Source organism: Cucurbita pepo, chromosome LG09, assembly GCF_002806865.2.
Source record: "Cucurbita pepo subsp. pepo cultivar mu-cu-16 chromosome LG09, ASM280686v2, whole genome shotgun sequence".
Classification (NCBI taxonomy): Eukaryota; Viridiplantae; Streptophyta; class Magnoliopsida; order Cucurbitales; family Cucurbitaceae; genus Cucurbita; species Cucurbita pepo.
This window is the reverse complement of record NC_036646.1, coordinates 1,870,485-1,881,608: the sequence shown is the minus strand read 5'-3', so window position 1 is coordinate 1,881,608 and position 11,124 is coordinate 1,870,485. Positions and strand designations below refer to the sequence as shown.

The 11,124-nt window shown below is 40.3% G+C and overlaps 2 protein-coding genes and 1 non-coding gene across 5 annotated transcripts; all 3 read left to right on the top strand.

The window, feature by feature from the left end:
• The first annotated feature begins 1,787 nt into the window (after positions 1-1,787).
• On the top strand, positions 1,788-4,174 carry LOC111802740 (probable leucine-rich repeat receptor-like protein kinase At1g68400). Its single transcript, XM_023687214.1, has 2 exons — positions 1,788-3,215; positions 3,335-4,174. Exons 1-2 carry the CDS (start codon positions 1,883-1,885, stop codon positions 4,021-4,023), a joined length of 2,022 nt encoding a protein of 673 aa, XP_023542982.1. The 5' UTR covers positions 1,788-1,882; the 3' UTR covers positions 4,024-4,174.
• A 594-nt stretch (positions 4,175-4,768) lies between these two features.
• Positions 4,769-4,851, top strand: TRNAL-UAA. The gene has a single exon. It is a non-coding gene; the product is annotated as a tRNA-Leu (tRNA).
• Positions 4,852-5,181: 330 nt separating this feature from the next.
• LOC111801536 (chaperone protein dnaJ 15-like) lies at positions 5,182-10,278 on the top strand. 3 transcript variants are annotated; one of them, XM_023685560.1, is made up of 12 exons: positions 5,182-5,283; positions 5,360-5,560; positions 6,217-6,340; positions 7,338-7,420; positions 7,497-7,608; positions 7,687-7,791; positions 7,866-7,916; positions 9,006-9,095; positions 9,260-9,368; positions 9,460-9,608; positions 9,691-9,744; positions 9,818-10,278. In XM_023685560.1, exons 2-12 carry the CDS (start codon positions 5,430-5,432, stop codon positions 10,028-10,030), a joined length of 1,221 nt encoding a protein of 406 aa, XP_023541328.1. In that variant the 5' UTR covers positions 5,182-5,283; positions 5,360-5,429; the 3' UTR covers positions 10,031-10,278. The 3 variants fall into 3 exon arrangements, with proteins under 3 accessions (XP_023541328.1, XP_023541329.1, XP_023541327.1); XM_023685561.1 differs by having other exon boundaries at positions 5,185-5,257; XM_023685559.1 differs by having other exon boundaries at positions 5,193-5,560.
• The last annotated feature ends 846 nt before the right edge of the window (positions 10,279-11,124 follow it).

Here is an 11,124-nt window from a genome sequence, read left to right as displayed (position 1 = left end):
AGCTCAAGTCTACTACTAGCAGATATTGTCCACTTTTGTCTAAAAGCTCAAGTCCACCACTAGCAGATATTGTCCACTTTGATCTAAAAGCTCAAGTTCACCACTAGCAAATATTGTCCACTTTCGTCCGTTGCGTATTGTCTTAAGCCTCACAATTTTAAAGCGCATTTACTAGAAGTAGGTTTCTAGACCCAAATGCTCGGTACATTATTATTATTTAAATAAATATAAATTAATTGTGATTAGTGGGGCCCGTGAGTTAAAAATAAGAAAATGAATAAAAAAAAAAAAAAGTGAGAGGGTGAAATATTAAATATTAATTAATAGTTGACAGTTGACATTGGATTAAAAGGCGTGTATTGTAAATAATTAGAGGAATTAATAATAAATAAATAAATACAGTCATTACAACTTAAAAGGCTGTAATACAATGATTATATTTTTTTATATTTAAATTTTGGAAAATAGAAAACGACAATAATATGACAAATGGATATTATATATATAATTAATTAATTAATTAATTAATTAATTAATTAATTAATAAATATAATTTGAGTAGCAAGAATAATTTAATTTAATTTAATTTAAAAAGAAATGTATTAACCTAATCCAACAATACTCCCGTATTAATGGGAGGAGATGGATTAATTAAATGCATCTTAATTAATTTAATTAAGAAGTCCCACGTGGCGAAGGATTTGCATTAAACTTACAGAAAGGGGAGGAATCTTCTGCTGCAGCACCCTCAAACGCCGTGTTAATTACACCGAGATCCAGCACGCGCGTCAGAGCCTCGTGTTGTGTACGAACCATCACGTGTTTCTTATGATTGCCGAGCGTGGTTCTCACGCTTCCTACAAAGTTCGTTTACAGTCTACTTATTAATTATAATTAGTTTCTCGACCAGAAATGGAATCCTCATTAACTATTTTCCACGTGTCACCGTTCCCCGTCTTTTGCCCTATCAACTTCATTCTCCTCTTATTATAATAATAATAATAATAATTATTATTATTATTATTTAAAATATATATTTTATTTTATTTGTCGATCCCGTGACTTTTGAGTATTTGATATTTGAGTTAGATTGGGTTCAATTGTAAACTCTGTTTATATTGGTTCGACGCATTTGAATGTTTGACATGTTAATTGATAGTATATGCTCTATGTTAATTGAACTATACTCATGTTGACTAATTTTAGATATTTGGATTTTTAAATGTATTTTGTAATTTAATGAGACGTTTAAAATTATCTCCGCTTCAAATTTAAATGAAAAATTCCTTGAAAAATTGGCATTTATATACGTTTTTGAAATATGAAAATAAGCTCCATATAATAAATGATAGAAAGGGAGATACATGTGACAGTACTTAGCAAATATTATTAATGTTTTAATAAATTATTTAAAAAAATTCCGTCTTTATATCTGTTGGATGAAAGTCACACATCCGTTAATTTAGGAAATGATCATAGATTTATAATAAAAAAATACTATCTCCATTGGTATAAGGTAATCCACAATAATTATAATTTAAATTGACCCTAGTAACTTCTTTTCATTAAACCAACGGTAATTTTTTGGGAAGGGGTTGTGTTACCCTGTGGTATATTTTTTTTTATCTCGCAGTTAATACGGTACACGTTACAAGCTTTTTCAGTTCTTCACACTGGAAGTGTCCGGCTCAGTCAATAGTAAATTATTGTTGTATATTACAATTCTGCCCTTTTATTTTTCAGTAATTACGCCACTGCCACTTTCCTTTCCGTTACCTTTTCTTCTTGCGTCCTCTCTTCGCTTTTACAGGTCTAAAACCCTTGTCCCTTTCTCTCCCAATTCTCATTTTCCCCTTTCTTCGAGTTTTCTTGCAGAGCAACAATGGCGGCGGCTACATTACTGTCGCATTTCGTTGTTTGTCTCTGTTTGTTACCTTTTACACATCTTTATGCTTCTTCGAACTCGGATTTTGACGCTTTAATGGCGTTCAAAGCGGCGTCTGATGAAGGGAATAAGCTCACCACATGGAACTCTTCTTCGAATCCGTGCGCTTGGAATGGAGTCTCTTGCCTCAGAAACAGAGTCTCGAGGTTAGTTCTTGAGAATCTTGATCTTACAGGCTCTCTTGCACCTCTTACTGGTTTGACTCAGTTACGAGTGTTGAGCCTTAAGCGGAATCGTCTCTCCGGTTCCATTCCCGATTTCTCCAACTTCACCGCTCTTAAACTCGTGTTTCTCTCTTATAATCAATTTTCTGGCGATTTTCCGGCGTCTTTGATGTCTCTTGTCCGTCTCTACCGTCTTGATCTCTCTCACAATAACTTCACCGGAGAGATTCCGGCCTCTGTTAACCGTTTGTCTCATCTTCTTACTCTCCGCCTCGAAGAAAACCGGTTTTCTGGTCCTGTTTTGGAACTGAACCTGCCGAATCTTCAGGATTTCAACGTTTCAGCGAATCGTCTCTCAGGTCAAATCCCTAAATCGCTGTCGACGTTTCCGGCGTCTTGTTTCGGCCAGAACTTGGGTTTGTGTGGATCTCCTCTACAGAGCTGCAATGGCATTGTTACTAACCCGACGGAACCCGGATCCGAAGGAGCCATTGCGTCCCCCATAACACCGCCGCGGAATCTAACAGTTTCATCTTCTCCGACATCGCTTCCCGGAGTTACGCCGGGGAACACCCACCACAAAGGCACCGGGAAGATAGGTTCTCTGGCGCTAATCGCTATAATTCTCGGCGATGTATTGGTGTTGGCAGTAGTCTCGCTTCTTCTCTACTGCTATTTCTGGAGAAACTCCTCCGACAAATCCCGAGATAGTAAGGGGCCGAAGCTTCTTGAGAGCGAGAAGATCGTTTACTCGTCGAGTCCATATCCAGCTCAGGCCGGAACAGAGAGGGGACGGATGGTGTTCTTCGAGGGAGTCAAGAAGTTCGAGCTCGAAGATTTGCTTCGAGCCTCCGCGGAAATGCTCGGAAAAGGTGGGTTCGGAACTTCATACAAAGCGATTCTCGACGACGGCAATGTCGTGGCGGTGAAACGGCTGAAAGACGCGCAGGTCGGAGGTAAACGAGAGTTTGAGCAGCACATGGAGGTGCTCGGAAGGTTGAAACATGAACATATTGTAAGCTTGAGAGCTTACTATTTTGCGAGAGAGGAGAAGCTTTTGGTTTATGATTACATGCCCAATGGCAATCTGTTCTGGCTTCTTCATGGTACTGTGATTTTGCATCAAATCCATCATTATAATGCGTTTGTTTCTTCTGTGTTTCTTTTCAATTTGATTTCTAATGAACAGAGTTCTTCCCTGTGGTGTTTTTTGACTGTTCGACAGGAAACAGAGGCCCTGGACGGACGCCGTTGGACTGGACGACGAGGTTAAAGATCGCCGCCGGAGCAGCCAGAGGTCTGACCTTCATTCACAACTCCAGTAAGTTTCTCAGGCTTGTTCATGGCAATGTGAAATCCACTAACATTCTTCTGGATCAATCGGGAAATGCTCGAGTTTCCGATTTTGGATTGTCACTTTTCACTCCCCCTTCCACTCCTCGATCCAACGGCTACCGAGCGCCGGAGTGCGGCGAAGGTCGGAAACTGACACAGAAATCCGACGTGTATTCATTTGGGGTTCTTCTTCTCGAGCTGTTAACTGGAAAGTGTCCTTCTGTGATGGAGAATGGTGGGCCAGGAGGCGGTGGATACGGCGGCGTGCTGGATTTGCCGCGGTGGGTTCAGTCAGTGGTGCGGGAGGAGTGGACGGCGGAGGTTTTTGATTTGGAGCTGATGAGATACAAAGACATCGAAGAGGAAATGGTGGGGCTTCTGCAGATTGCATTGACTTGTACTTCCGCTTCGCCGGATCAACGGCCGAAAATGATCCATGTGGTGAAGATGATCGATGAGCTTCGTGGGGTGGAGGTGTCGCCGTTCCATGACGGCTCCGACTCGGTGACGGAGTCGCCGTCGGTGTCGGAGGGGACTTGCGGCGGCGGCGGCGGCGGAGGAGGAGCCAGTAGTCAGTAAACGACGTGGAGATCAAAGTGTAGTTGTTTCTAAATTATTGGGCATGGAGTAGTACTAGTGTGTGTACATTCATTGGTTCTTATTTTATTTTTAAATTGCTTTTATTTCTAGGAAAATAATAATTTAGAAATTTGTGTTTTTAATCTTCCATTTAAATGTTTTTAAAAGAAGATTCTAGAGAATATTGGTGAATATTTAATTTAATTAAATCATAAAATTAGTTTGTATTATTCTCATTGTTAAATAAATAATTGGAAAGTATTTTTATTAATAAATAAACATTAATTTAGTTTAATAATTAGTTATATAACTAATTAAAACACATACTTTAATCATAATATTTAAAATTGTGAGACTGATGATGATACGTAACGAGCTAAAGCGGACAATATCTACTAACGGTGAGCTCGGGTTGTTACACTTGACTTGCAATAATGAAGCCACTCTACAGAACATTCCAATTTATTTGATTTGATTTATCGTTAGAAGAAATTAGACCACGTTCGTTTATACATATATATACATATATATAATTATGTTTTAATTTCTATAACAAAAATTAATATTTTCAAAATTTTAATATTTTAAAAATGGTAAAAAAAAAAAAAAAATGTGAACATATACTAGGGTCTCCATCATTGACTCATAACTTGATTCGGGTAAAATTTTGTGATGGATTTTTTGTATTCGAATTCGAATTCATTTAATTTAGTTTAGTTAAAGTTAATTTTCATGAAGCAAATTGGCTGGTTTGCCCGAGAGGTTAAGGGGGAAGACTTAAGATCTTCTGCACATAAGTGCGCATGGGTTCGAACCCCATAGCCAGCACTACCTTCTTTTTTGTGAACGAATTTTTTTAAAGAGCTCACCAGATTGTGAGATCTCACATACACGTTTAGTGTGGAGAACGAAACATTTCTTATAAAGATATCGAGACCTCTCTCTTGAAGACACGTTTTAAAATGGGTTAAGTATGTAGCGGTGAATATGGTATGGTAGCATCTAAGTTTGGTTATATAATTAAAAGTTTCACCAAAACAGAGGAGGTTTTTGTGTGGCCTTCCTTTCGATGAACAGACCCATTTTTTTTAAAAGTTGTTAGGAGCTATTTAAACAACCACTCATAGGCGGTGGGCCGTTTTGAAATTTTTCTAAAATTCATAAAATTTGAAAACATTTCCCTGTTTTCTTTTCTTTTCGAACAAGGGTCGCCGCGAAGCAACGAAAAACAGAGGTTAAGAACGGACGGGGGCACATTCAGTAACCTTCACCGTTTTTCTTCAGATTTTCCTTTTATTGATTCGTGGGGTTCTTTTTAAAGGTGGAATTTCTTCAGGTTTTGGGTATGGATGTGGATATCATACGATTTTCGATGTGGGTTTGATTCGTTCATCGCATTTGCCTAGATGGGGATAAGTTCAAAGGCCGAAGGGCCTTCAACCCCGGCTCTTCGACGAGACCCATATGAGGTATTGTCTGTTTCCAGGGATTCTACAGATCAGGAAATCAAGACTGCATATAGGAAACTCGCGCTCAAGTAAGTTTTATCGTTATTTTCTTTCATGTCTCTTAGAAATCACGACTCTCCACGATGATACGTTAGAGAATAAGCTCTCGCGGGTTTATTTTTGGTTTTCTAAAAGGCCTCACCGATGGATATGTATCCCTCAATCATCCTCCCCTTGAACAAGGTACATTATAGGCCTTCTCCCTGAAACCTATGGAGCCCTCGAACAGCCTTAATTAAGGAGAGTCCTAGCTTCTTTGTTCAACATTTGAGGATTCTATTGACATTACTAAGTTAAGGGCATAGCTCTAGTACCATGTTAGGAATCACGCTCTTCCAACCATCTTGAACAATGTTGTATGGAAACGTTTTCATTTCTTTTGATTCTCTGTCGATGTGGAATATGGAATGAGAAGCTCAAATTCAGGCTTCATTGTTGATCACAGCATACACAAAGCTAACAGCTAACCCAGGTCTAATGGGTAGAATTTTGGCCTTTTGTCGTTGCTTTTGACCTCTTCTGCTTAGAATTATGCTTAGTTTGTTGGTTGCTAGAGCTTGTGAGTAATGATATTAACATGGGGTTGAAGAGGCCATTAATTAGCATCTATCCATATTTTCTAGTGTAATAACATCATTAGATGTAGTTTATTGATGATTTGTTGCTTCAATCATATGATGGGAAGGTATCATCCTGATAAGAATGTTGGGAATCCTGAGGCTACAGAACTGTTCAAGGAGGTTGCTTATTCTTACAACATTTTATCTGATCCAGAGAAGAGAAGGCAGTATGACACTGCAGGATTTGAGGTTTTTTTCCTTTGATCTCTTCCTTTGTTCTTTCTAGGATCGAATACTGTTTGCTGGTTGCGTAAACTAATGCTCCTATATAGCTTTGTTTCTTTGCTTTTCTTAGATAGTCGAATCAAGAAGTAGAGCACCATATTTGTAAATTCATGTTATGATATTTGTAAAGAACGACGATCCACACTCGACTTGTTATTGACATGTTGTAAAGAAGCTCGTATAATAAACGAGCTTAAACTCACTCCATTTGCCTCCAACTACAATATCGTTTATTCGAGATTCTAAAATGGGTACCTTAGGCATCTATATTAAACGTATTACGGTGACAACTACAAAATGTTATGTAACAGCTCAAGCCCACCGCTAGTAGATATTGTTCTCTTTGGGCTTTCCCTTTCGGGCTTCCCTTCAATGTTTCTAAAATGCATCTGTTAGGGAGAGGTTTCCACACCCTTATAAAAAAATGCTTCGTTCTCCTCCCCAATTGATGTGGAATCTCACAATCCACCCCCTTCGAAGCCCAGCATCTTCGCTGACACTCGTTCCCTTCTCCAATCAATGTGGGATCCCTCAATCCACCCTCCTTTGGGGACCAGCGTCCTTGTTGGTACATCGCCTCGTGTCTACCCCTCTTCGAGGCTCAACCTCCATGTTGGCACATCGCCCGGTGTCTAGCTCTGATACTATTTACAATAGTCCAAGCCCACCGCAACAGATATTGTCCTCTTTGGGCTTTCCCTTTCAGACTTTCCCTCAAGATTTTTAAAACATGTATGCTAGGGAGAGGTTTTCACTCTCCACTCCCTTATAAAAAATGCTTCGTTCTTCTCCCCAACTGACGCGGGATCTCACATGATAGCTGTCAACTTACCAGACTCATTTTTTTCTTCAGAAATTTGGATAGTTAGATGTAGAAAAGAGTATAAACCATTTTGTAACTCTGTGATACTTAACTTGTGCCGACTTGAATGAATGCAAATGAAATTCCTCATCTTTCCAGGCCATTGATGTGGAAGGCTCAGATATGGAAATTGACTTGTCCAATTTGGGCACTGTCAATACCATGTTTGCTGCTTTATTCAGGTATATCTTTTTGAAATTTGAGGTCCATTGGTCTGCAATGTCACCTTCTCTAATATCTAAGTTTGTCTGTTGATAGCAAGTTGGGTGTCCCCATTAAGACTGCAATATCTGCCATTGTTCTTGAGGAAGCTCTGAATGGAACTGTGACCATTAGACCTCTTCCCATTGGAACATCAGTCAGTGGAAAGGTGCTTCTTTGGTTCATATAATGACAAAGCTTTCTCTTTCCCTTAAATTCCCTTCACTTATGCAATGCCCCAATGCAGGTAGATAAACAGTGTGCTCACTTCTTTGGTGTCACAATCAATGAACAACAAGCTGCAGCAGGCATCGTTGTCAGAGTTACTTCCACTGCTCAAAGCAAATTTAAGGTCAATTATCTCTCTTTAACCTGTGATCTCTCTATGTTTGTGTAGTTCTAACAAGTTGTATCTTTAATTTTCAGCTGCTATATTTTGAGCAAGATACCAATGGGGGTTATGGTTTAGCCTTACAGGTACCGTGCATTAATGTCTTTAAAGTTCATGTCTCAGTTTCTGGCACTGGTTCTCATTGTTCAATTTACTTCTAGTTTCATAGATTTTTTCCTGAAAGATGTTTGAGGGGGTGCATCATGTCATGGGAAATGAGAGATCCCGCATCGGTTGGAGAGGGGAACGAAGCATTCTTCATAAGGGTGTGGAAACCACTCCCTAGCAGACGCGTTTTAAAACCTTGAGGGGAAGCCCGGAAGGGAAAGTCCAAAAAGGACAATATCTGCTAGTGGTGGACTTGGGTCGTTACAAATGGTATCAGAAACAGATACCGGGCGATGTGCCAGTGAGGAGGCTGAGCCCTGAAGGGGGTGGACACGAGGCGGTGTACCAGCAAGGACACTGATCCCCGAAGGAGGGTGGATTGAGGGATCTCACATCGATTGGAGAAGGGAACAAGTGCTACCGAAGGGGGTGGATTGTGAGATCCCACATCAGTTGGGAGAAGAACGAAGCATTCTTTATAAGGGTGTAGAAACCTCTCCCTAGCAAACGCGTTTTAAAACTTTGAGGGGAAGCCCGAAAGGGAAAGCCCAAAAAGGACAATATTTGCTAGCGGTGGGCTTGGGTCGTTACAAATGGTATCAAAACTAGATACTGGGCAATGTGCCAGCGAGGAGGTTGAGCCCTGAAGGGGGGTGAACACGAGGCAGTGTACCAACAAGGACACTGATCCCCGAAGGAGGGTGGATTGAGGGATCTCACATCGGTTGAAGAAGGGAACAAGTGTCAGCGAGGACCCTGGTTCTCGAAGGGGGTGGATTGTGAGATCCCACATCGGTTGGGAGAAGAATGAAGCATCCTTTATAAGGGCGTGGAAACCTCTCCCTAGCAGACTCGTTTTAAAAACCTTAAGAGAAGCCCGAAAGGAAAAATCCAAAGAGGACAATATCTGCTAGCGGTGGGTTTAGGCCATTACAAATTTCCACTTGTACGTGTAGGAACGACTAGTATGTTCGTAACAACTGTTTTTAGGCCGTTACAAATTTCCACTTGTACTTGTAGGAACGACTAGTATGTTCGTAACAACTGTTATGTATCTTTACGAACAGGAGGATAGTGAGAAGACAGGCAAGGTTACATCTATTGGGATGTATTTTCTTCATTTTCAAGTATACAAGATGGATTCAACCGTTAACGCGGTACGTTGATGCTAAATATTCAGTAGTTCGATCATCTACGCGTTATCATTCGACTTCTTTTTCTAATTTATGACGCCCGGGGACGGCGTGGTCTGACTGAACGGTCTGTCAAGAGGTCAGAAGTTTGCTCTCTTGTAATGGTTGATTAATATCTGGTAATGCAGTTGGCCATTGCCAAGGACCCTGAGGCTGCTTTTTTCAAGAGGTTGGAAGGCCTTCAGCCTTGTGAGGTTTCAGAACTAAAAGCTGGAACTCATATATTTGCTGTCTATGGTATAAACTTGTCTTTCATCCATTCTTTGAATTTGCTATCTAAACTCGTATTTGCCGTAATATTTTGCGGTCATCTCGGACGATTGTTCAGGTGATAACTTCTTCAAGCCCGCAACGTACACAATCGAAGTGATTTGTGCGAAATCATATGAAGACACAACAAAGAAGCTTAAAGAAATCGAAGCACAAATTTTAACAAAGAGAAACGAGTTACGCCAATTCGAAATTGAATATAGGAAGGTATTGACCCTACATTTTCTATAAGTTATGAATCGATATGTGCTAGTGGTGAGCTTGGACTGTTACGATATGTACTTTGTAGGCACTTGCACGCTTTCATGAAGTTACCAACCGATACACTCAGGAAAAACAATCTGTATGTATTCTTTACTCGATCTGATATGTCTTATTTGCACAGCACTGGACTTCTTGTAAATTTATCACTGCAGGTCGACGAACTTCTTAAAAACCGAGATACCGTTCACTCTTCTTTCACCGTCTGCAGACCAGCGAACCATAACGACACCGGTTTAGGTAATGGAAAGGTTGATGATTCAAAAGCTTACACTTCTGGGGAAGATGGGGGCTCAGATGGGAAGGAAAAACCTACCAAGAAGAAATGGTTTAATCTAAATCTGAGATCAGACAAGAAGCTCGGTTGAGATCAGAACGGGACGTTTGAGTCCATCGAACCGCGTCGTTTGTTGTGAGTTGCCTGATAATACTGTTTGCTGTATCTACAATATGGGATTTTGAAGGAGAGGTACGCTATAAAACATGTGTATTTATGCCATTGTGTTTATGATTGTATTGAGTTACTTGCTCAGTTCTCAAAAACATTCTGGCTGAGTTATATATCTATCAGTTTCATTAGTGGTAATAAATTTGTTTATTTGGTTTGTGATGAAAATTTGAGTGTATACTATGTTGTTGCTGTTGGGAGATTTCGGTTTCGGTTGGAGAGGTGAACGAAACATTTTTTATAAGGGCGTGAAACTTTTCTCTAGCATACGCGTTTTAAGAACTTTGAGAAAAGCCCAAAGAGGACAATATTTGCTAGTGATGAGCTTCAGCTGATACAAATGGTATTAGAGCCAGACACTGGGCGATGTGTTAGCGAAGACGTTAAGGGGGTGGATTGTGAGATTCGACACCGATTAGAGAGGGGAATGAGGGGAATGAGTGCCAATGAGGATGCTGGGCTCCTAAGGAGAGTGGATTGTGAGATTCCATATTGGTTGGAGAGGGGAACAGGGAAAGAAATATTCTTTATAAGAGTGTGGAAACCTGTCTCTTGTAGATGTGCTTTAAAAACCTTGAGTGGAAGTCCAAAGAGGACAATATCTGTAGCGGCAGGTTTGAGCTGTTACAAATTGTATTCGAGCCAGACACCGGGTTTTGTGTCAACGAGGATGTTGGGTCCTGAAAGGGGGTGGATTGCGAGATCCCGCATCAATTGGAGAGGGGAACAAGTGCCAATGAGGACGTTGGGCCCTAAAGTGGGGTAAATTGTGAGATTTTACGTCGGTTGGAGAGAGAAACAAAACACTCTTTAAAAGGGCGTCGAAACCTCTTTCTAACAAACGTGTTTTAAAAACTTTGAGGGGAAGTCCGAAAGAAAAACACAAAGAGGACAATATCTGCTAGCGGTTGGTTTGAGGTGGTACAGATTCTCCGGCCGATTAGGGTAGCACCTATAACGCCAAAACAGGCAACTTTTAGTGGGTCTTAGTTTATAGGACTTTGTAGGATACCC

What these genes read in the sequence shown, in the direction of transcription:
- LOC111801536 (XM_023685560.1), top strand. Translation starts at nt 5,430, where the DNA reads ATGGGGATAAGTTCAAAGGCCGAAGGGCCTTCAACCCCGGCTCTTCGA. An exon ending in TCATATATTTGCTGTCTATG is followed by an intron (nt 9,369 to 9,459) that starts GTATAAACTTGT and finishes ACGATTGTTCAG; the next exon opens with GTGATAACTTCTTCAAGCCC. An exon ending in TCGAAATTGAATATAGGAAG is followed by an intron (nt 9,609 to 9,690) that starts GTATTGACCCTA and finishes TGTACTTTGTAG; the next exon opens with GCACTTGCACGCTTTCATGA.
- LOC111802740 (XM_023687214.1), top strand. Translation starts at nt 1,883, where the DNA reads ATGGCGGCGGCTACATTACTGTCGCATTTCGTTGTTTGTCTCTGTTTG. An exon ending in TCTGTTCTGGCTTCTTCATG is followed by an intron (nt 3,216 to 3,334) that starts GTACTGTGATTT and finishes ACTGTTCGACAG; the next exon opens with GAAACAGAGGCCCTGGACGG.